Source organism: Cervus canadensis, chromosome 5 (assembly GCF_019320065.1).
Source record: "Cervus canadensis isolate Bull #8, Minnesota chromosome 5, ASM1932006v1, whole genome shotgun sequence".
NCBI classification, from domain to species: domain Eukaryota; kingdom Metazoa; phylum Chordata; class Mammalia; order Artiodactyla; family Cervidae; genus Cervus; species Cervus canadensis.
In genome coordinates, this window is record NC_057390.1 from 70,746,199 (window position 1) to 70,772,769 (window position 26,571).

Consider the following 26,571-nt stretch of genomic DNA (forward strand, 5'->3'; position numbering starts at 1 on the left):
CATTTGGTTTTTGCTTATTTGTTTTTAACTATAATTACCTTTTCCCCTTTCAGAGAATATCTGATTTCCTTTGAGGAGTTACTTCTTCCCCATTTAATAAAGTCTCATGGGATTCTTAATCAGGCCACTGGGAAACTTCCTCCCTAAATGTGAACCTTGAGAAGAATTACAATCAGAATGTACATGGCTGGATCAAATTCATTCTGGCAGCAAGGCACTGTCCAGAGGGGTCTTTCAAAGAGACTATTTGTATAGTTTCTGTTTTCTAGCCTCCTTAAGATGCCTTGATGATTTAGTTGCTAGGTTGTGTCCAAATCTTTTGTGAACCCATTAGACTGTAGTTCACCAGGCTCCTCTGACCATGGGATTTTTCCAGGCAAGCATACTGGAGTGGGATGCCATTTCCTTCCCCAGGGGAATCTTCCCAACCCAGGGATTGAACCTGGGTCTCTTGCATGGCATGTGGAATCTTTACCAACTGAGCTACCAAGGAAGACCAAGATGCCTTGGTTTCACCTTATTTCTAAGCATGGTTCTATGTATCGAAATAGCATCCCAATGAATTCATATTTGGTTAAGTGAAAGTGAAAGTTGCTTAGTTGTGTTGGACTCTTTGCAACCCCATGGACTATACAGTCCTTGGAATTCTCCAGGCCAGAATACTGGAGTGGGTAGCCTTTCCCTTCTCAAGGGGATATTCCCAACCTAGGGATCGAACCCGAGGTCTCCCACATTGCAGGCAGATTCTTTACAAGCTGAACTATGAGGAGAGCCCACATTTGCTTAACTTAGTCAGACTTGATGTCTGCTGTTTCAAATCAGAAAGCCCTCATTGGTATTTTAACAGACACACACACATATGAAAACATCATATAGACAAAGATATAGATGTTGATAAAACGGTCCAGGAAATGTGCACAGAATAAAAAACAAAAGGAAAAGAGCCAAAAGAACCTGGGGGAAGCTAACATTGAAGAGGCAGATAAAGAAAGAGTCAAAGCTATGGTTTTTCCAGTAGTCATGCATGGATGTGAGAGTTGGACCATAAAGAAAACTGAGCTTTTGAACAATGGTGTTGGAGAAGACTCTTGAGAGTCCCTTGGACTACAAAGAGATCAAACCAGTCAATCCTAAAGGAAATCAGTCCTGAGTATTCGTTGGAAGGACTGATGCTGAAGCTGAAGCTCCAATACTTTGGCTACCTGATGTGACAAACTGATTCATAAGAAAAGACCCTGATGCTGGGAAAGACTGAAGGCAGGAGAAGAATGGGACAACAGAGGACGAGATGGTTGGATGGCATCACTGACTCAATGGACATGAGTTTGAGCAAGCTCTGGCAGTTGGTAATGGACAGGGAAGCCTGGTGTGCTGCAGTCCATGGGGTCTCAAATAGTCAGACATGACTGAGTGACTGAACTGAACTGAACTACAAGAGAGAGAAACCTGAGAAAATAAGGCTAACGAGCAGCCAGAGAGAAGAATAGATAGTGTCATAAAAGAGGATTATGAAGAAGTTTGACAAAAGAGGGAATGCTGAGAATATGCTCAAATTAGTATTGTTGGTAGAGCGAATTCTATTTAATACAAAAACAGAGGATTAGTTTGGGTAATAGGAAAAAATGTATAAAGGAGTTAGAAAATCAAGAGACCTATATAAGTCTGAGTGTTAGCAAGACTTCACCAGAAAGAAGGACCTTGAGGTGGGACAGGAAAGAAGAATTTATCTTATATATATATATTTATATATATATATATATATATAAATAAATACATGTATGATTTAAATACACATATTTATAGCTATGTACATGTGTGTATATAATAAATATATATATAAAATAAAATTAGGCCGAGAGATAGAAAAGCCTAATTTGTGGGGAATAAATGTATATATACACACATATGTATGTTTTTAAACATTCATGCATGGTAGGGAGCACTTAAGGTGATGAACCTGCTTGGAAACAAAACATCTGTGTTGAGAACAGAGGGGATAAAGATTAGAAAGGAAAAAACAGGTGAAAATTACACAGTAACTACAAAGTAATTCAAGATTAAAAGTTCTTCATTTTTAAAAGTGTGACAGAGAGTTGTTAAAATAGTAAGTTCCCTTACAATGGTCACATAAATAGTTAAAAATTCTTAGTCAGAAAACACCTACTGTAACAAAGTGAGGCATCCCTTACTCAAAAGTAAAATCCTACAGCAGAACTGGACTTCCCTGGTGGCTCAGGCGGTAAAGAATCTGCCTGCAATCCGGGAGACTTGAGTTCAATTCCTGGGTTGGGAAGACCCCCTGGAAGAGGGCATGGCAACCCACTCCAGTATTCTTGCCTGGAGAATCCCCATGGACAGAGAAGCCTGGCGGGCAACAGTCCACGGAGTTGCAAAGAGTCAGACACAACTGAGCAACTAAGCACACAGCACAGTAGAATTAGCACTAGCTAGCTAAATAATTCCAAAAGTTTTATTTTCTCAACTAGTCCTAACTACCATAAAGAAAGAGCAAGGCCAGACAGTTTTCTTTAGTTTTCCATGTGACCATTAGAATGTCTTTATGAAAATTTCTCACGTCCGTTCCTCGAATTTGATTCTGAAATAATAACAACTGTCAAAATAGTTTCTGAGATAAAATAATCACTAAAAGTTATTTACAATTTTACTTTGTTTTATAATTTATTAACTGGATGTAAAATGTAAGGAGATAAAGAAAAAAATCAGATTGGCTAGAACAAGGATTTGATCACTTTCTGAGTCAATGAGAATACCCACTTCTAAAAGAAGAGGCCCCAGGGATTCCTTTTCTATCACTCCTTGACTGCTCGATGAGATGTCTGACTTCTGTACTTCATCATCAGTTGTTGATTTCTCTGTAACAAAGAAACAAAAAGTCACACATCTGAAAGGAGCTCATTTCCACAATGTCAAGTTTATGAAGACAAAAATTCATCTAGTTTCAGATTCAAGTAACATTTACTCATTATCTAGGCACTTTCACATTTAATTGTAATTATATTCATTTTGTAGATGATAAAATGGAGGTTCACAAAGGTGAAGTAATCTTACAACTAATAAGTGGCAGCAGGAAGATTTGAATTTTCTGTTAGAAAATTTGAATTTTCTAACAAGTACAGTGTTCCAACAAATGGAAAAAAATGATATAAATACATAACCTTTTTTTAAAAAGTCTACACCAAAAGTTTTTTTAAAAATGGGCAAATTGTAAATGAATAATTATTCCTATATTTTTCTTTTTCGTTTTCTGAGCTAATCAATTGCCACTGAAGAGAGAGTGAAGATATGACTCTTGTGAGCCTTCGTGAGCTTTCACCTTCATGTCATGATGATCTGATTGATAAAACAACAGCTGCTAAATAATTTGCAATTCTTTTGTGGGGAGATGTTGAAAAGTCCAACCATTGTCTTAAGTAGCAACAATACTTTATATAAAGGTTTCCAATCTGTCAGACTGGTTAGCTGACAAAAAAACCAAATATGGTATTACTGACTACAGAGATTCATATTTTTCACTTTAAAATATGAAATATTTCAAATACTACAAAAAATACATAAAGTGACATAGCTACATGCACACAGCCATCATTCATTTTTCACAGATGTAAACGTTATCTGCTTCAGGTCTTTCTTTTTTAAATAAATAAAATGCTACAAACAGAACTACAGCTCTGCCACCTTTCCACCTCTGTCCCTTTCCAGAAGTAACCTGTTCTGAAGGTAGTACAACCATTCTAAGCATGTTTGCATATTTCAACTACATATATATGATCTTACAAATGCAGTACTGTTTTGTGTCTAATGTTTACATAAAAACATACAGACTTTTTCAAATTATTTTTCCACTCAATATTATGTTTGAGATTTAACTATACTGATACTTATAAATTTGATATATTCATTTGAACTGCTGCATGAATAACCCACAGTTGACTTCCTTGTCCCCTACTGTCAGGCCTTTTGACTACTATGAACAGTGCTGTAATAAACTATTTCCTTATTTTCTCTTTGGCATATTTGTGACAGCTTCTTTAGGGTAAATACTAGAAGTGAAATTGCTGGATCACAGGTCCTGTATATTTTCAACATTACCTAAGTTTGACAAATTACTCTCCAAAGAGGCTGTACTACCAGTAACATACAAGTGTTATCGTTTTTCTTTATGTTGATACTTGATACCAACACAGTTTTTAATTTTTGGGAACCTAATGGGTGTAAAACATTATCTCATTTAGTATTTATAATATGTCTTTATTATGCTATGATTCACTCAACACACTACTCAGGCATTTAAAACATACGATTCAATGGTTTTTAGTATATTCACAGAGTTGTGTAACCACCATTACAATAAATTTTAAAACACTTCATCACCTCCAAAAGAAATCCCACACCCTTCAGCAGTTACTCCCCATTTCCCAACATTCCCAAGCCCAAGACATCCACCAATCTACTTTTTATTTCTACAGATTTGCCTAGTTTGGACATTTTATATAAATGGGATCGTATAATATGTAGTCCTTTGTGACTGGCTTCTTTTGCTTAGCATAATGTTTTTAAGATTCATCGATGTTGAAGCATTTGTCAGTACTTCACTCTTTTTACTGCTAAATAATATTCCAATGTATAGGTTACCTTATTTTATTTACCCATTGATCAGCTGATAGATATACAATTTGCTTCCACTTACTGGTTATTTATGAATAATGCTGTTATGAACATTTCTGTGTAAGTTTTCAATTCTCTTTGTTATATACCTACAAGTGGACTTGCTGGGCTATATGAGAAACTACTAGACTGTTTTTCAAAGTAGATGCACAATTTTACACTCTCACCATCACTGTTTGAGGGTTCCAACTTCTCTCATCCTTACCAACACTTGCTGCTATATGTCTTTTTGACTGTAGCCACCCTAGCAATGTAAAGTGGTATTTGTATTGTGGTTTGGATTTGTGTTTTTCTGATGGCTAATAATATTGAGTATGTTTTTCCAGTGCTTACTGGTCATTTGTATGTTTTCTTTAGAGAAATTTCTATCCAGAGCCTTTGCCCATTTATTAATTGGGCTTCCTTGGTGGCTCAGAGCGTAAAGCGTCTGCCTGCAATGCGGGAGACCCGGGTTCGATCCCTCGGTCGGGAAGAATCCCTGGAGAAGGAAATGGCAACCCACTCCAGTATTCTTGCCTGGAGAATCCCATGGACGGAGGAGCCTGGTAGACTACAGTCCAAGGGGTTGCAAAGAGTCAGACACGACTGAGCAACTTCACTTAATTGGGTTATTTATTTTGAAATTATTATAGCATGGGAGTTTCTCACCTAGTTCTAAGATACACTTCCTTCATCATTTTGTCTATTTGTAACCTTAAGACAGGTTTTTGTTGTTTTTTGTTTTTTTAAAAAGAAACAGTTCCAAAAGAACATAAACTTTCAAGGCCAAGTACATTAAGTAACAATGCATGAAAAGTAAAACATAAAATTTTAGGCAAAACTTAAGGCAGGAGTGGCTAGAAGTGGCTATATCGACTAGCCTAAGGCATGTGAAGAGAAGTGACACACAGTTTCTGAGTCTTGTCCTTAAAGAGAAAGAAGCATACCTTCCGGTTTTCTTTTCCCTTCTTGTCGTCTAGGACGTGCACAGGTGAGCCATGTTTGACATGGGTAAGGGCAATACCCTAGGAGTGGCACAGCCCAAGAGATGGAACACACACCTCTGACACACACCTAGACTATCCTGTTAAAGCCACTGTACACTGGGTCTCTTGAAATAATAGCCTTGCCTGTATCCTAATACATTCTTTATTTTTCAATAACATGATTATTTGCTATATCCTGACTGTGTCCACGTTAGACAATCTATTAACATGCTATCATAAAAACCAAGAACTTAATTTACTTACATCAACCATCTAGACACACACTTCCCCTCTTTCCATCCTCCTAGTATAGTTACAATAATTTTTAGAGCAGTCAGTATTTAATATATGTTACTATGGCTACATACAGTCCACAAATGAGTCAAGGTATGTACTATAATTTACAATTCTCATGTTTTATGTTCTAGTTTTTCTGTGAAGTCTGACTCATCTCTAAACTCTCCACCAGACTGAAAAGTCCCTCTCAATCTGCTCAGTCATCATATAATTCTATGAGCCCCATTTTTTTTTCCCAAGGAAACATTCCTCCTGGAATCTTCTATTTGCCTCCTCCAGTCGGGACTGACTACTTTAGTCTGCTGCTCAACTGTAACCCTTGGTTTCCTTTTACCTTTCTTCTGTTACGATTCCATGGTTTCCCTGGGTTAAGAGCTAATGCCTTTCTTTCTTGGTTTACTACCTTGGTCTTGATAGATATTTCTTTTTAATTTTTATTTTTTGGCTGCACCATGCAGCATGTGGGATCTTAGTTTCCTGACCAGGGATTGAGCCCACACTCCCTGCATTGGAAGTAGAGCCTTAACCACTGAACTGCCAGGGAAGCCCTTGACAGATATTTCTGAAAAAGGTACATAGGAGATAACATTTTTGAGGCTTTAAATATCTGAAAATTGCCTTTATTTTGTACCCATACTTCATTTGGATGAATGCATAATTCTAGGTCCAGGAATCCCATTTCCAGTGTTGTTATTTAGAAGTCTGGATCCTTCTGAAAGTAATCCAGTATATGTCTATTTTTTTTTTCCTTTCTCTTGTTTTTTCTCTCTGGTGTCTAGAAATTGTGTATTGGTGTGAAGTCGTCTTCTTTCCTTTTTAGTCATTGTGCTGCACATGACATGTATGCTTTCCATCTGGAAACCCATATCCTCTAATTCTGAGAATTTTTTTGGTTTTGTATTACTTCTTATAATTTCTTCCCCTCTAGTTGGCCTGTTTTTTTCTTCCCCTGGGACTAATGATATGTTCTACCTCTTACCTTTCTCTTGCTTTCCTTTGCTTGCCTTTTTATCTTACTTTCTAAGGGATTTCTTCAAATTGTCTTTCAACACTTTATCCTTTTATTCAACAAATACTCACTGAAAGCCCAGTGAGTACCCAGGAACTATGTACCCAGGAACTGCGTTAGGTATTAAGGACACAGTGGTGAACAAACAAAAACCTCTGCTCTCATGAAGCTCCAGTGAGGGTAGGCAGACAATAAACAAACAAAATGTATAATATGTTAGATGTAACAAATACTGTGGGGAAAATAAATCAAGGAAGATGTAAAAAGGTGTTTGCGTGTGTATACACACATGTGTATGTGTGTTAGATAGGTTAGTGAGGGACAAGTTCGCTTAGAAAAAATATTTGAACCATGACATAAAATGGATACGGGAGTAAGCTTTATGAACATCCAGGGAAGAGCATTCCAGACAGAGAGAACAGCAAGTACAAAGACCTGAAGCAAACATGTGCCTGGAATGGCTGCAGGCGACACAATGAGGAGGCAAGAAGTAGAAAACAAGGTAATAGGGTAAAGTTTTTTTTTTCAGCAATCCTGATTTTAAGTTCCAAAAGTTATTTGTTTTGAATGTTTCATTTTATAGATGATATATCCTCCTTTTTGTCGGTGAAAGACTGTCGAATGGCTTTACATTTTTCTTTCGCTCCCTGTATCATCTCTGCTTCCTCTGAGTTCCTTTCTTTCCCTTTTGTTTGCTTGATTTATTCTCTTTTATATTACAGACTTTCCTCAAATACCTGGACTTTTATTCATATTAAAGAGTAAGGCACTAAAATCCTGACTGGCAGCTGTGTGAAGGGTGTGGACAAAGCAAGGAGCTGACTTTTTCATTTGGGGACCTATACCAGTGTCAGTGTCTGTGTGTCCTTCCCTTTGGACTACTCCATTTCCCCATCTTCAGAATCCTCCCATCTTCGGCTGAGGGAGGATGAGCAGCCTGTCAGGGTGTCCAGATCCAGCAGGGAAGGGGCCATACAGCCTCTGGGTGGCTCTCCTCTCTGAAGACCTAGAATACCAGTGTCTCTTGTCTGCTGAATCAGTGGTCACTAGACTACCCAGCTCCTAAAATCGTAAAATCCTATCACTTTAACCATTTTAAAACAGACTATTTGTTCAGTCTTTTCACATTGCTGCTGCTAGTGTGAAGTTCTTCAGGGTCTATTGCTTCTGTTTGTTTTTTGTGTTCTTACTCACTGTAGATGATTTCTTGTGTTATATAAGTTTATAGCATACAATCTCCCTCGGGAGCACTTTTTCCTCTGGGGATCTGATGGGGTGCAGTATGGTGATGTTCCTTCAAAACACTTTGCCTTTGTTTCTGGTGAGCAACTCAGGGGTTGTGTGGTATGGGGTCCCCAGTAAATACGAATAGTATAAATATGAGCCATAAAAATAAATCAGGGTTTTCTCAGAGCTTCCCTTGTGGCTCAGACAGTAAAGAGTCTGCCTGCAGTGTGGGAGACCTGGGTTCGATCCCTGGGTTGGGAAGATCCCCTGGAGAAGGAAATGGCAACCCACTCCAGTATTCTTGCCTGGAAAATCCCATGGATGGAGAGTCTGGCAGTCTGCAATCCCTGGGGTTGCAAAGAGTTGGACACGACTGAGCGACTTCACTTCATTTCTTCTTCACTTTCTCAGAGAAGGCTATTCCCCCCAGCCACAGTCCAGGCAGAGATAAGCTTAAATTCAGGTGGAGGGACTCTCCTACCTCTGAGCTGCTGTCTTTCAACGCTATGCAGAGCCTCAGGTCCGACACCACAACGTGTATCTCCTGACTTAATCCTATATGATTGCTATTGTTGATTCGCTAAGTTTTATCTGACTCTACTGGATTTCAAAAGTTTCAAGGCAACCAGTTCTCAAGATAACAAGCCACTTTGTGGTAAAAGAAGGGTCTCAGATTCACATTCTAAAATAAACAGCATCTACCCAAAACTGCTTCTTTAATAAAATTACAAAATTAATTCCATTTCTTAATAATAAAAAGTAAAATCACATATTGTAAATGTCTTAATAACAAAGACCACAGCCAGAGGGATTTTCTGTTTATTTTCCTACCTTGTTCCATTCTCTTCATTAGTTGTATCTGATCGACTGTCTTCTTCAATATCTTGCATTTGTCTGGCTTTACACTTAAGCTGTCAATGTCACTGATGTTGGCAGACAGTAACTCAGCTAGCTCTTCCAAATATTTATTTTCTTGCTCCCTGCGCCTCTTTTCAGTGCTGTTACACAAAGAAAATCCAGTTACTGTACATTTCTACCACCATATTTCCTTCTCTGATCAAGTATTTGATACTTATTTACAGTGATTCCTATTTTCATCTAGAATATAAAGCCAGATTTAGAAAAAATCTAAATTTGTATTTGAAAAACATACTACAAAATACCAAAGAGCAGAAAACAATTCTGGCTAAAATACATAAAGAGAATGACTGCTATCACAGATGTATTCCTCAATGATATATATACACTGAATCTTTCAAATAACCAGTAAATACTAGATAGTAAAAGAAGCAGACAGTATATATACTAGTTGCATTTGAAATTATTAGGCATCCTAAATAATAATTCCCTAAAAATAGAAAATCTGAATTTTTAAATAAGTTTGTTGTAAATTAAGCAGGCTGACTACCCAGATTTCAAAGAAATTATAATTGGAAATCTGATAAAATCTTGATTCCTATAATAATCAGACCATTACTTGGTCCCTATCAAAAGGAAAAAAAAATTTCTTCCAAAAAGTAAAATAAAAAGAATAGTAAATCATTAATTAGAGACAGAGGTGCAAAGAACAATGTATCTCATGTACTGCTTTGTTATAAAGAAATAGAAAAAAAAATTTGCTTATAAGCTCTCATTATACAGTAAATAAAATCAAACTCAATTTATCTTAAAGGAAAATAATGAGAATAAAGATAACAGTGCAAACAACTAGCATTTTACATACACTCAAATGTTGTAACTGAATATTGTTCATTTTTGTTTTCTCGTTCTTACCCCTTGTTTATTTAACCAAATCATCAGACACTTAATTTTATTAAAACATACAAAGACAATAAAGCACTACTTTAAGTGAATTTTTCTATTATCAAACTAATATAGAAATAAAATTTGCTCACAAGTAGCTCTCAGTTTTATAAGCATCAATCAAAATCATTTGACTCCATATAAAAATGGTATTAAAAAAAGAGGTGAAAGAGGGAAAAACCAGTTGCTAAACAATTCTTAACTGGCAACAATTAAACTATCACTTACTTTTCATAATTAAAAAAAAACTATAAAAGCAAATAGCATTTATATAACAGCATGGTTAAGTTGAAAAGAATCAAGTTAACAAAGGTCAAATGTATTTAACCTACATAAGACAAAATACTACAAAATGGTACACATCCCAAAATAAAACCAAATTTTAAAACTATAACAATCACACATTCTATCTTTAACTTTTAAATCTTTCATTAAGGAATTAATCTCATTTTACTCAGTAAGACTTTATCTTACAATGTTCACAGGCAAGTATGTACAGTGAGATATTTTGACAAATTTCACAACAAGGTATTGAAAATGAGGCATGAAGAAAATGCATCACACACACACACACACACACACACACACACACACAGGGTTTTAGAGAATCCAGCTCTGTAAACTGATAATATTTTGGAGGACATTTGATTTTACCTTAGAGAAATTAATTGACACTAGGTTTACTTAGTAGACTCAGTCTAAAGTATGACTTGCTTAAATCTCTTGGTCTAAATACTAACTGGAATAAATTGGATTCATTTCGTGGAACTCCTAAATCTGTTTTTAACATTAAGTTTTATGTAAAACTAAAGTTCTGGAAACCACTGTTGAGTAAAGGAAAAATAAAAAGTAATAGAATTGGAGGAGGATCAGACAGAGAGGTGATAAAGGAAGCAAGAAGCTAAAAGTAATGAGATCGTAAGGTGTCTATAAAATGACCTAAGAAAGAGACTAGGAAAATCACCATGAAATGAAATAACTGATAAGCAAGAAGAGAAAATGAGAAAGATTTTTTTCAAATAAAGTTAAAAACTGAAGGAATGGTGGAGATGACAAAAAGAAATTCTACCTTAACAGAAAAGACATCTTCATTACTTTGGGCCATCTACATTTCTCCTCTCACTAACCCACTTTACTTCCACTGATACTATGTACATGATAGTTAATGCTACTACAAGTTAACTTCTCAAGTATCCTATCTTTTTTTTTTTTTTAACCTCATTAGCTTTTTCAACAAATGCTCCCACACTTTTATCATGTGCCAGATAACCAGATACTATGTCCTGACAACCCAGGAGTAAATCAGATGTAGCCTCCAATAAGTGGGAGAACAAAGAAGCTACTATGTGACAAATTTACAATACTATAGAAGCACACAGAGATGGCACCTAGATCTAGAGAATGAGATGTCTAAACCTAATGGTAGGGAGAGACTAGTTTTCTAAAAGGAAAAAAACAGCTTTTTCAAAGGTAAAAGTGAGAGCAAAAATAAGTAGCTCAAGATAGTTGAACTATAGATGATTAGAAACAAAAGGGCAGGAGATGAGGTCCAATCAGATCACCAGGGCTCTTGTATACACCATAATAAAGAGCATAGGAAACTGCTTACAAACACAAGTTCAAACTTCCTCTGTCATTTACTAGCTAAGTAACCCTGGATAGGTTACTTAACAGCAATTTAACTTCTCTAAGCTTCCATTTCTTTATCTGTAAAATAGGGATAATGACATTAATTACCTCCTAGGGATTTGTGAGGATTAATAAAGATGATATTATACATAGAAATGTTTTGCAGAGTTACTGCCACATACCATTAGCTCAACAAATATTATCTATTATCATCCCTTTGATGACGATTACTTATTTTCAGGGCAAAGGAGAGCCCAGAAGGGTTTAAGAAAGAGAATGAATGGCATGACTAGATTTGTAAGCTCCTTGAAGACAGGAAACATATTTCACACTTATATCCTTCAAACATCAAGCATATGGTGCTGGCTGAATAGTAGGTATTTAGTAAAGCACTTGTTGAATTGTTAATGTTAAATAAGCACTGCCCACAGCTACCCACTATTTAAAGACTGGCATTTTAATTCTTATTTCTCCTAGAAGAGTTAAGAAATGGAGAGGTAACAGGAAGGAGATTTGAGATGTCTCACTCCACCAAACAATTACTGAGAAACTGCCCTAGCTAGAACTCCTGTACACAGGGCTGGCTATTCCCTGAGGTCTAACATATGCTCTTTATGATTAATTAGTTTGCAATCTGTTTGGAGTGACAGTGTACAATAACAAAATCAAAAGAAATATTATAAGGTGGTAATCATGTACAAACTCATCAATTTCAAACTCACAAAATTTTAGTAAAATAAATTTTTAAAAAAATTACTTAATTAAAATTGAAGTCCATACTTATAAACCTGACAAAGACTATGTTTTCAAATATTTTTAAAGCAAATGTGCAAGGATAATAATTTTTAAGACAATTAAGAAGAGAAATAAATGCATATATATAAAAATTTTGATATTCATCATGATGTGATTACAGAGACACACACACACACACAAATCAAAGATGATCTGCAGATAAAAGCCATTAAAACAAATAAGAAAGTTTAGAACAATGGATGAATATGTGATCAAAACTCCCAAATCATTAGCATTCCTATACACAAATAACTGCCAAATAGAAAATGCAATACACAAAATGATATTCCTAAAAGCAATAAAAATCCTACGGTACCCTGGAATATATCTAACTAAGATAGGCTAGACATTCAAAAGGGGAAATTATACACTATTATTTAAGAACAATGAAGAACTGAATAAAGGAGAAACCTTTACATTCATAAATAACAACACTCTAGAATTTACAAAATAAAGCTGTCAGTTGTCTCCAATTTAATTTATAAAAGCAAATGGAATTCTAATTAAAACCCAGCAAGAAAAAAAAATCAAGGGAAACAAAAAACTGACTCTAAAATCTGTACAGGAGAGTAAAGGACCAAGAACAGGAACAACAATTTTGAAAAATAACAAGGAAGAGTGACTTGTCCCATCAGAGAGCATGGCAACTATCATATGAAGGCTCAGATCAGATCTTTATCTATGCAGGAACTTGGCTTCTGATGAAGGTAAGAGCTCAAAAGCAGGGAATGGATATGGTTATAGCCCCTGACATTCCATATAGGAAAAAAAATTTAGGTTGTTACATTTTTATCCCACAAAAGTAAATGCTTGTTTACTTAAAATTCTAAATGCATATTAGAAGAAAATGTATAAAAATACATTTTAGGCCTTGAAATAGAGGGAAAATTCTTGACAAGACCCTAAAAATCTTGACATATGAAAATCCTAGGTTCTAAGGGATGTCAACAGTTTGGGAGAAGATATTTGCATCAAATGTAAGCAAAAAAAGAGTAAAAATTTAACTAGAAAATTAAAAATAACTCTTACAAATAAAAAAAGGAAAGCACAAACTACACAGAAGAAATATGGGCAAGAGATACAACCAGGTAATTCACAGAAGGGGAAAATATAAGAAGCAATAAAAACAAAAATCATGATCTACTTATCAGGGAAATGTACTTAAAATGATAATCCCATACCCATCAGGATGGCAAAAACTTAAAGTGAGGGAAAAATAGTGACATAAAGATGCAAGAAAAAAAGGAACTCTCAATGATTGTCATTTGAAGAATAATCTGGTAAGTACACAGCTAACATAAAAATGTACACAGATTCTAATGAAAGTTTTATGTATAGAATAGTAGGTATGTACAAGAATGTTCATGTTTGCTATAGTGCTGGCTCTAAGAATGAAAATTTGTAACAAAAAGGCTATTTACCCATAGGGAATGTCTAGCTATTGGGAAACAGATTCTTCAAATATGGTATTTCATGTAATGTAATATTTATCAAAAGTTAACAGAACTGAATAAATCTATGTATCTTTATGTCTAAAGAAAAATATATACAGTATTATATAATACATAAATTTAACAAATATTCTATATTGTTCATGGATACTTATAAATATACATTATCATTAAAAAACAGACTGAAAGAATTAGAGACCAATCAGTTTAATCATTAACCATTTTACTATTTTTACTTAAAACTGCAAATACAATCATATATTAACAAAATACTAAGAATATGACAAAATATTATCAATTACATGTGGTGGGTAGTTTCCTAGCCTCTAAATTTTTTTTATAGATTAAAAATTTCCCCCCAAATAAAAATTTCAAGTAAAACACAAAAGTGTAAGTCACTCAGTCATGTCCGACTCTTTGCGGCCCCATGGACTCTACAGTCCATGGAATTCTCCAAGCTACAATACTGGAGTGGGTAGCCGTTCTCTTCTCCAGGGGAATCTTCCCAACCCAGGGATTGAACCCAGGTCTCCTGCATTGCAGGCAGATTCTTTACCAGCTAAGCCACCAGGGAAGCCCCAAAATACTGGAGTGGGTAGCATATCCCTTCTCCAGGGGATGTTCCCGACCCAGTAATCGAACCAGGGTCTCCTGCATTGCAGGCTGATTCTTTACCAGCTGAGCTACTAGGGAAATCCTAAAACACAATAGTTTTATTTATTTATTCTTAAATTAAGAAGGACTGACTTATAAGAAATAAACAGGAACATTAACTCTGACAACACAGGCTTGATTATGAGTACTGAGGTTACCATCGCTCTGTAACAGTTCTCTGTAATCATTAACATAAGTAGTCACTTTTCTTTCCCCAGCCTGAAACCCTGGCACTCTCCTGTAAAAATTCTTTCTTGGTTGCCCCATGAGAAAAACGCATGTAATCCAATGAGAGAAGAGTCTTCTGCTGCTTTATACTCTGATCAATGATTATCAACTGGGGGCCATATTGCTTTCTCTGTCCCCAGGAGTATTTGAAAATGTTTGGATTATCATTTTTGGTTATCAAAACTGGAAGGACATTTTGGTATCATAACTGATATAAAAATTCTATTGGCATCTAATCGTGTAGAAGCCAGGGATACTGTTAAACACACTACAACATACAGGATAGCTTCCCACAACAAAGAATTATCTTGTCCACAATGTCAATAGTGTGGAGGTTGAGAGACTTTGCTCCAGATCCTTGGAGGTGAGTGGAATAAAATCCCCACTCTTCTCTCTGGTAGGAAGCTGCTGTTTTGATCTGACTGAAGTTCTATCTCTATCTGGCATTTATTAGAGCCTTCTTAGCAATAACTCTCTTTTGCCTATTTCAGATGACCATGTTCTGTTAAAACAGAGATATTTAATTCCAAAAATACTCATTCTTTAAAATCCTGATATTATCAATTTATTTCTTTGTTCCACTAATACCATAATGTACTGAGATGGCAGTTTAAAAATGTACAGTGGATTTATTCATTCCTTTGCCAAATACTTTCTGTGGCCTTACTATATATAAGCTACACATTGTGCTGGGAAGTAGGGATAAAATGGTGAGCGAGGACAAAGTTCTTGCAGCAGCACAGCATGCAGCAGAGAAGCCACGGAACTCATTAAATAAGTATACAAGCGAGTAAAACGCTGAAATTATGGATCATAGCTCTAAAAATACATGTGAAATACATACACGAATAGGGGAGGTCTGACCTAGTAGTTATGGAAGGAAGAGAAGGCTCCCTTTTAAAAAATAATGACTAAACTGATATTTGGAGAACACACAGGTGTTGAATACAGGAAATCTAGAGGGAGCAAACCAGCCCTGGGGAAAGAAGAGGAACACGGTGAGTACGAGCGACTCAGAGAAGGCGGGTAAACTTACAGATGAAGCAAGCTCTAAAGTGACAACGAAAATGGTAAAGCAGCTCTGCCAGAAATAAGACTAAGAAAAAGAGTGTTCCTACCTTGACGCCAGTGTGTCACATGGCGACCCTTTTCTCTTATGTGAGTCTGGGTTAGCAGGGTCAGATGAACTGTCCCCAAGGCCACTCATGTTGACAAACTTCACACCTAAAAAGGAAGGAAAATGATAAGAAATCTGCCCTAATGAACTTTTCAACTGTAAGGGGATAGAAAGCTCCCTTTATGTCAGAATATATCTAAACATTGCACTTTCTCAGTGGATAATTACAGTCACCATAAAAGCATCCACATTTATATAAAAGCACAGGAGCAATCAGCTATTAATGTTTCTGCACTTTCTTCTCCATACCTGTAAAATAAAATTAGTCACCCTTTATAAGACCATAGAGATCAATTAGGATGAAAATATTGCTAGAATAATTAAATAGCCAATGAGATGTTTTTAAGAGAAAAATCACTTCATATGTAAATGCAAAAAAATGACTCTATGAGAATCAGAAATTATTTATTTATTTTAGACTATTTTGAAAAGGACTTAAAGCAACTTTTTACTCATAAGGTTTGAGGTTTTATATTGAGAGAAAAAGAAATAACACATATATAATTAAAAGTTAAAGTGATTAACTAGATTTGGATTTTGAATTGTACTTACCAACTTTGAATTCTATATTTCTAACTTTGTGTTTATGCAGTCAGGCGACAAAGATCAAGTGTTTAGTCTATGTTAGGATCTTGGTATAGATGCCAGAGAACACAGAGTCATTTCCCCTAGCATGCCAGCCAGGTCCCTCTCTTACATGCTATGCCGGCTAGTGATTGCACTTAAGATCCCTTCTGATCTGTCCCTATCAACACTATTCTCTATAGAATCTCTAATGAAACTCGGATTCCTGCCTCTGGCCTTATGTTCATCACTGCCCTTAGACTTTACTAGTGCTAAACAATACACTGCTCATTCTTTTCCACTCCATCTACCCTTGAGAAAGGAGAGGAAACTCTTGTTAAATGGGAAAAATCTTTAACTCTTCCTTAAATTCTAAAATTATTAAATAGCTACAGTGCTGTATGTTAGCAGTCATGCTTGTAAAGTTGAGATCCCTAAGAATTTCTCACATGGCTTTAATTAATGTCTGAGTAAATCCTTTTTCCTCTCTCTAGTCCTAAAACTTACTTTGTCTCTAGCTCTTTCTCAACACTAAAGATTTTCATATCCCCTTTTCAGTATAAAAATACCTAGAATTCTAATCATGAATTTATTATTCCATGTAACCAAAGAGACACATTTTTAATTTCTCCATATTAGATGTAAAGGTCATGAAAATCTCCAGCTTCTAGGACTGCAATCTTGTAGTTATTCCTTACTTTTCTTTTTCACTCCTCATTTTGTATCAGTATCAATGTCCTGTCAAGTCTTTATTAACAAAGATCCTACAACATCCCCTCTTTCTTCATTCTCAAATACAGTTTTGATTCTTGCTTAGAAGCTAATACCTCATTCTAAATTCATGCAAGATCCTTCTATCTTATTTCTCATTTCCAGTCATTCTCACTTCTAATGTGTCCTATAAACAGCAGCAAAACCAATCCTACTCAAATGGCACTTTCAAGGTATCACTTCCGTGATGAAGAATCAGCCTGATTCTCCTACTGGAACATGGTAAAAGCATGTGCATTAGGGTCAGAAAGGCCCTGTTTAATCACTACCTGCCTATTTGTGGGCAAAACGCTTAATCTTAAACCTATTTCCTCATCGGTAACTTAAGAATACTAACTATACTTTGTTGCTGTTTGTTCAGTCGCTCAGTTGTGTTAGATTCTTTGAGACCCCATGGACTGCGGCACGCCAGGCTTCCCGGTCCTTCACCATCTCCCGGAGCTTGCTCAAGCTCACATCCATTGAGACAGTGATGCCATCCAACCATCTTGTCCTCTGTCATCCCCTTCTCCTGCCTTCCATCTTTCCCAGCATCAGGATCTTTTCTAAAGATCTGGCTATTTGTATCAGGTGGTCAAAGTACTGAAGCTTCAGCTTCAGCATCAGACCTTCTAATGAATATTCACAGTTGATTTACTTGAGGATTGACTGTTTTGATCTCCTTGCAGTCCAAGGGACTCTCAAGAGTCTTCTCCAACACCACAGTTCAAAAGCATCAGCATTCATCCTTCTTTATGGTCCAACTCTCCCATCCATACATGACTACGGGAAAAACCATAGCTTGGACTATACGGACTTCTGTCGGCAAAGTAATGTCTCTGCTTTTTAATATGCTGTCTAGATTTGTCATAGCTTTTCTTCCAAGGAACAAGTGTCTTTAGATCTGTAGTGAGGGCTGAATGAAAAGTGCATGAAAAGGGTGCACTAAGTAACTGTTGGTTATTGTAATTATCTCCCCTTTAGACCAAGGGCTCCGTGAGGGGTAGTGTTCATTAGTGGATAACTCATTCTATACTTCCTCATTGAAAAATACAATGGACACTTTTCATTTCTTCATTTACTGACACTAACTATTATCACTAATACTTTACTGGGCTGCACTGAGCAGCATCTGAAACTGTTTCCTTCTGGAAACACTGTCACCCATTGACTTCTGTGATCCCACACTTTCATCACTTACTTAATAAATAAATCAAGCATCTATCATATCTCAGGCACTGTGCTAGGAGTTGAGTAAACTGTGGATAGGAAAATAAAGGTTTCTGCCCTCATGAAGTGGGAAACACAAACAAAGAAAACACAAAACAATATGTAATTTTCTACAATGATAAAAGTCATAAAGAAAAAGAATAGGGTTCATAGAGAAAAACAATAGAGGAGAACCTATTTTTAACTGGGTGATCAACTGAGGCTTCTCTGACAAACTTATGTTTAAGCCATGACCTGAGAGATCAACAGAAGTAGTGTGGTTTTCTACTTACCTTATTCTCAGTGCTTTTTGCCCAATTGGATTAGATTGTGTTAGATTTCCTCGAGGCTCTAATGTCCTAGTCCTCTTTTCCCCCATATTATACATTATTTTGGGGGGATATCACTCACTGCATAATGGCTTCAAAAAACATTTCTAAACCAATTATTCCCAAATCTCTATCTCCCAAGCAGATCTCCTGGGTCTCAGACTCACAACCCACTCCTTGCTGGATAACTCTATCCAGATGTCACATAGACACTTCAAACTCAACTTTCCAAAACGAACTTAACATCTCCTCCTCATGTACTTCTTTTCCTCACAGTTGGTACACTGGAGTCATTCCAGTCTCTTCTCTCACCCCACATGCAATCAAACATTAAGGTGTGTCCATTTTTATTTCCATCCTGTACTTACAGTCTCCTCCCACCTCTTGTGGAACTATCAAAATAACTTCCCAGGCGGTCTTCATGAGCCACCAAAGCAGGCTATCAAAAACATAAGTCTGGTCAGGTCAATCTCTTGCTTAAAACTCTTCCCTTAATCTTCACTGTCCACAGGATAACTCTAAAGCCCCAACATAATACACAGAGATTGCACCAGCTCCCATCTATTCTGTGTCCATTATGGAATTTGGTGAATGAGTGATGAAATATTTGTCCAATCAACATTAGCCCAACCAATATAACCCATGTATAAACAGATTATAATATATATAAAATACTACATAGAGTTCCTATAGACACATATATAGATTATATATGCTAATTTTAGTTTCAATGCTAACGAAAGGCTTTAAAATCCTTGGTAATATCCCATCCTCCCTGCAGAGGTAAACATTAGTCAGAAACTTTACAATGACGTCAGTGTGGAGAGCCTAACAACCCAGCAACGAGTATTTATTGAGCTCCTATGCTGTGTAGTAAGTCACTTCAGTCATGTCTGTGTTTGTGACCCTATGGATTATAGCCTGCCAGGCTCCTCTGTCCATGGGATTCTCCAGGCAAGAACACTGTAGTGGGTTGTCATGCCCTCCTCCAGGGGATCTTCCTGACCCAGGGATTGAACCTGCGTCTCCTGCATTGGCACGACATTACCATTACCACGACTCTTTAACATTAGCGTGACCTGGGAAGACCCACTGAGTGCCTACTATTTGCCAGCTTCTGTTCTAGGAGGTGGGAATACAATTGTGCAGGAAACTTATAAAAATTCACTGTCTTCATAAAGTTTCATTCTACTGTGAAGGAGAGAGAGAAAGTGAAAAAGTTAATTACAGAGTATATGAAAAGGTGGTAAAATGGAAAAAAGTAAGGTAAAAACAGAGGTTTAGGTTTATGAAAGGAGAAGGGCAGCAATTTAAAGTACAGTAGTTAGGAAGCGCCTTACTGAGAAAGTATTGAATTGTGTGCGCTCAGTCATGTCCAACTCTGCAACCCCATGGACTGTAGTCTGCCAGGCTCCTTTGTCCCTGGAATTCTCCAGGCAAGAATACTGGAGTGAGTTTCCATTTCCTTCTCCAGAGGATCTTCCCAAACCAGGGATGAAACCTGGGTCTCCTGCACTGCAGACTTTTTTACTGTCTGAGCCACCAGGGAAGCCCTAAGAAGGTGAGATGTGAGCAAAGACTTCAAGGAAGTTTGGAAGAGAGAATGACATCTGGAGGAACAGTGCTCCTGGCAGGGGAAAGGCTGTACAGCCCTAAGGTTGGAATGTAACTATACTTTTTGAAAAATATGAAAGAGATCAGTGTGGGTAAAACTGGGGAGTGAGGAGCAGGAGACAAGGCTGCATCATGTAAGGTCTTGGCTGAAACCATTTTAAAGACTTTAGTTTTACTCTGAGTGAATTAGCCAATCATTGGAGGGTTAAGAATAGAGGAGTAACAAGGTCTGATTTTCATTCTAAGACTTCCTGTACGAAGGGCAAGCATAATCCTCCTGATCTCAGGGATCTGCTATCTAAATAAGTTTCTAGCTGCTAAATGGACATTTCCACTTGGATATTCCACTGTCACCTCAAATTCAACATGTATAAACATAATGGACTTTTAAGTTCCGGGTTTCTATTAACAATAAATAAATGAGATGAACTGCATTATGGATTAATGTCATCAGAGGAAAACGTTTATTAAACCTCCCGTGGTGGGGGAGAGGAAGGATCTATAGGACAAGGAAAATAACTACAATTGAAGGTAGATAACCTCAATGCAAAGATAAATATACCAGACTTGAAACCACAACCACAACAAAAAAAGATGTTGAAAGACCTGACAATGGTTTTGGTAGCATCCATTCTTAAACACAAAACAAGAATAATCAGTTAAGTGACATATTATTATAATGAATAAGATGGCTAACATCTTTTCCTGTGAAAAGTCACAGAAACATTAATGAGGTTAACCAGATATCACAGAAGTAAAGAAGTCACTGAATTTTATTTTTACATAGAAATAAAATATATTTCAAAATTAAAACAAAAAAGAGAAATCATGTGACAAATTAATAATAATGAAGAATTATCAACTCTAAACTTTTCAACAAAATTAGAAATACAAGAGAGAAGACAAAGATGAACAAGAAAGAAAAATGAAAGAATTTAGAGCCGCTAACAATCCCAGAGTTTCCTCACTCTTACTTAAAGCCCAGTTTTACTCAGCTGCTCATCTTCTCTGTTACTTAAGGCATTAGGTTCCACCTGTCTAAGAATCAACCTATCTGAATTCTGCTGGCTCTCAAAATACTCCTGGACATATATTTCTTACGCTTATATGCTGTAAAATTACAATTATCTTGCTTGTCTCCTCTTCTAGATTGTGAACTCAAAAAAAATTACTAGATCTTTTTATTGTATATCCAACATGCAACATAATGTCTAAAAGTTACAGAAGCCAAAACAGGTGATAAATTAAAAGTGAGTTATTTTACTAATATGACATTTAAATTTTTTAAAGAATGTTTAAGGTTTTTTTATAATATTTTCTGAAATCTTTCCTAATGCTTTGGAATTCTTTTCTATAATTGAGAAATTGAGCTTTCTTGAAATCCTCTTTCCCCTGTTTTCAGTGGGGGAAAAAAGAAACTATCTTTTTGATCTAGAAATTTGAGAACATCTTTTCTAATTCTGAAAAGGTTAATAAGGTCTATTTTGAAGAAACCTTCTACAATATTTCACAGTACAATAGAGACACAAAGACATGTTGTATTTACACAAAAGTAAACATAAGCAATACGGTCTCATAGTTTGGACAATTTTGAGCAACAAATAAATCTAGATTTAAAACAAATTTCCCATACCATGCTACTACCGGCTGGAGACTGACATCTGCTAAATTTATCTGAAATTCTGGGGCTGAGGAAACATTAGACAACAATTCAACAGCAATTCAATATCTGGCCTACCAAAATAAGAGCCAACAGTAAGAAGCTATGAGAAAGTCACCAACAATTTGCTGATGATATGATTCTGGTATTAACTACTTTCTATTTACAAAACACAATAAACAGATAGTGGAATGCAAAACCTCTGATGAGTGAAAACTTTTATAGCTGTTCTATTTGTGGAATGGCTTTATATCTGGCAGTAGGGAACTTAAACAAGGTTCATTAAGAAAAGAAATGATGGTTTCAGGAAGCCAATTTACATATCACCTTTTAAAAAAAGAGGTATGGTTTCTAACTAAAAGTACCCTGTTGATTTAAAAAGAGTTGCTAAGTTATACACAATCTCATGCACTTTCTAGAGAGCATTTTTAGAAACCAGAAACCACATCTACCTCTGTTCAAGTAGACCAGACTAAACCAAATAGGTGAGGCTGAAGAAATAGGTCAGTGCTTTATATTTCAGGTGAATTATAGATTTCTACATATGAAATTTGTCACTCATCTCCCAGATGAAGCTGAGGATTACATAATCTGAAAAATAACAATTAATTAATAAACAACGCTAACAATGTACTTTAAAATGCTAGCAAGCAATTAGCACAGAGCACAAACATGAAGGGACACCGAGTTAAACCTCTCCCAGATGTTAAAAATCTGCCTACAACGCAGGGGACCTTCAATTTGGGGTTGGAAAGATCCCCTGTGGAGAAAGGAATGGCTGCCCCCTCCAGTATTCTTGCCTGGAGAATTCCATGGACAGAGGAGCCTGGTGGGCTACATACAGTTCATGGGGTCGAAGAGTCAAACACAACTGAGCAACTAACGCTTTCATTTTCCTTCAGCTGATAATATCACACAGGAAAAATCATGATAAATAGAGTTCCTGCATTGGGTAACTGCCATAAGGAATGTTTCTCAAACTGCAGTCGTCAAATACCTAAGATTCTCTTGAAAAAAGTTTTCATTTTTGTCTTCTCATTTCAATGACAATTGAATTCTTTCTCATGTGATAAAAAATGGATGGGGACTTCAGGATTTCTATTGCCCTTTTTATGGCTGAGTAATTTCACATGTTTGGATATAGCACATTTTGTGTACCTATTCATCAGATGGTGGCCACTGAGGTTTTCCATTATTGGGGCTATTAAACAACAATGCTACTATGAACATTTATGTGCAAATTTTTATGTGAACATGGTTTCAATTCTCTCAGATATGAAACTACTAGGTCATATTTTATTGATAACTCTAACTTTTTGAGGAACTGTCAAACTGTCTTCCACAGTGGCTGTACCACATTAAATTCTCACCAGCAATGAGCAAGTGTCCAGTTTTTCCACATCCTCACCAAAAATTGTTATTTTCTGTTTTTTAAATTTTATTTTAATTATAGCCACCCTAGTGTGTGTGAAATGGTATTTCAATGTAGTTTTATTTTACATTTCCCTAATTACTAGTGGGGGCTTTCCTGGTGGCTAAGTGGTAAAGAATCTACCTGCCAATTTAAGATCCCTGGGTTCGATTCCTGGGTCAATCCCCTGAAGAAGGAAATGGCAACCCACTCCAATATTCTTGCCTAGAAAATTCCATTGATAGAGGAGCCTGGTGGGCTACAGTCCATGGGGCTGAAAAGTCAGACATGTCTTAGCAACTAGACGACAACAACTATTAATGACTAACCATCTCATGTGCTTACTTTCCATCTGCATACCTTTGGAGAAACTTTTATTCAAGTCCTTTGCCTATTTTTAAAATTGGTTGTGTTTTTATTGTTTGTGTTTTTTTAAGTCATAAGAGTTCTTTATATTCATGTCTAGATCCTAAACTGATATATGATTTGCAAATATTTTCTTCCATCTGTGAATTATCTTTTCATTTTCTTTACAGTAACTTTTTAAAAAATTAAATTTATTTTTAATTGAAGGATAACTGCTTTACAATATTGCACTGGTTTCTGCCAAACTATGGTAACTTTTGATGACCTAAAGTTTTCAGTTTTGATGAAATCTGACTTACCTACTTTTACTTCTTTGTTTAATAAATACAATGTCTGGGCTTCCTCTACTAATGGCTATTTTTCCTGTGTGTAGGTCATACTTTTTTATTTCCTTGTATGTTTAATTTTTTGTTAAAAAAAAAAAGAAAAGATATTTTAAAGCTAATGACTGGACAGTGATGTCCTGAAACATCTGGAAACAAAAATTCTCTCTGAACCCACAAATCAGGAACCAAAACTCAGATGGTGGTTATCCCTGGCCCAAAAAAGAGTCCTGGCTTCTTAAGCCTCTGCCATAAACAACGTGCCCATATCTTAATCTTTATGGCCAGGAATAAACAGCAAAGGCAAAGAAACAGATTCAAAGAAACAGAGTCTTTGAATCAGACTCATCTTGTTTCATTTATTCTATAAACTATCAGACTTTTTAAATTGCTTTAAAAGAAAATTCTGTACACATTCTTTTCAATTTATTATACTAATAATAAAGACATTACCAAGGACTTGCAACTTAACTTCTAAAAGTATATAATGTTTGAAACAAAGTATTTAACAAATTTATGTTTACCACTAAAAGTTTATTCTACAAATCAAGAAACAATGTTTCCAACCTTTGCATTTTTTTCCTAGATGGAAAAGAGTAAGTTTGGGGAAAGGGTAAAAAAGTATTTTTTTGTTTTCTATTAGCAAATAGATAAGAAGAAAACAAAATAAGTTTTAAACCCAATATTTTAAATTCCTCATACTTAATTTAAAATTTAATTTTTTAACATAAGAAATAAATACAAATGCATTTGCCTTGTGAAAATACTCTAGGAAAAATAGTCAGCACATGAAACACATTTATAGTAGCTATCTTATTAAAACAATTTGGCAAAAATACCCTCAAATACCCTCAACATTTCCTTGTAGATCTGTAAAACTAGATGATTCCAGTTATCTTAAAAGGACATGGGGTAACTGTAGATACACTGTACATGTCTTCCAAAAATCAGTTTCACATTGTTCTAACTTGTGAAAAATACATTGGCACTAAAAAAAATAAAGGTTACAATCAGTCTTGCTGAGGACAGCTGTCCTTAAGCAACAAATAAGCATCTGATATTTACTTGCATGTGCACAGCTTATAGTAAGCTAGCAAAAAGGCAACAGCTTTTAAAAAATTAAGTTATAGTCATACAGACAAAAATTAAGTGACAAAAATGGCAGTGTCTGTCTCGTTCCACGAAACAAAGTTCTTTAAAACAGAGTTACAGTTCCTACCTGGGAGACTTCTTTGTTCATAATGAGTCCTCAAAACAGATATGGTCAAATATGGTGCTCCGTGGGGTAGTTTCCAGTGGAATGGGGGAATACTCTTTTCCAGAGATGGCTCTAGGTAAGTCTCTTCACTCTTACCTCATTTAAGGCCAGTTATGCAAACAACTAAAACAAAGGAGAAGCAAAAAAACAAAAGCAGAAGGGAGGTTAGATCATTATTTTATTTTCTATGAAATAATAAAAGTCAGAATGCAAAGTTGAAAAAAAAAAGACACAACTTTTCAGGCCAAATGGAAAAATACTTCCAAAAGACAATGGATGAATATCTGATTTCACAACTGAAATCCTTCTGGTAACTAAATATATATTCCTATTTAAGACTGCTGCTTAAGTAATACATAATTGCATTCTGCCCTTACTGTTCTGAGAGGCCCATTTATACGTCTTTTAAAAAATTTTTTTCTGGCTGCATTTGCAAGTTTATCTTTCTTTCTACCTATAAATTCTGATTTTTAATGTTTTCAGTTTGCATTTAATTCTTTCATTTCTGTAACACTTCCCATTATATATTAAAGTTACTATGGTATTTTACTTTCAAATTTTTTTATTGAAAAAGTGTACAAACTTTTTATATTCGTAATACCTAAAAATAAATTTCATTGACTTGTTTCCATTAAGGATGAATGATCCTGTATTGGACTAACTTGCCTACAGATAACAATGGACAAAAAACTCTGGACAAAATAAAATTTACTCAAAGACACAGAAAAGTGACCAAAAGCAGGCAGAAATGCAGGAAATCTGATAAGTGAAAGTAAGGAATCGTACTGAATAAGATCTATACTCATAGAGAACTCTTCCCAGTATACCCCTAAGTACTACAGGGAGGCTAGGCCTAAGGGCCACTGTCTCTTGGCTTGAAGCATTGGAGAATGTAGTTCAGAGCTGACAGAATGCAAGATAACAAGAGGAGAAAATCATGGTAAGAAGGCAGCAGAGCAAGGGGGCAGGGTACCTTAAATCTGTATACAAATGTTCCTCAAATCCTTGGTTGAGCCTTTGAATTAATTGCTCATGCACAGGGAGACTCCAAGTAGCTCCATATAACCATACCACAACTGAGATTCCCTTTTGCTGTTTATAATCACACACTCCTCACTCCCTTTTTCTTAACTCCTGAGTAACCACTTATCTGCCTCCATTTCTAT

The 26,571-nt window shown here is 35.9% G+C and overlaps 1 protein-coding gene across 12 annotated transcripts in view; it reads right to left on the reverse strand.

Moving 5' to 3' along the window:
- The window catches only part of NCOA1 (nuclear receptor coactivator 1), a 203,635-nt gene that overhangs the window by 76,559 nt on the left and 100,505 nt on the right, over nt 1-26,571 (reverse strand). For all 12 annotated transcript variants that reach the window (XM_043469211.1, XM_043469212.1, XM_043469219.1 and 9 more), the window contains 4 exons: nt 25,367-25,528; nt 15,863-15,968; nt 9,016-9,182; nt 2,776-2,873 (listed from right to left, as the gene is read on the reverse strand). In XM_043469211.1, coding sequence (XP_043325146.1) covers nt 2,776-2,873; nt 9,016-9,182; nt 15,863-15,951 — 354 coding nt within the window. In that variant the 5' untranslated portion in view covers nt 15,952-15,968; nt 25,367-25,528. The remainder of the gene's footprint in view (nt 1-2,775; nt 2,874-9,015; nt 9,183-15,862; nt 15,969-25,366; nt 25,529-26,571) is intronic.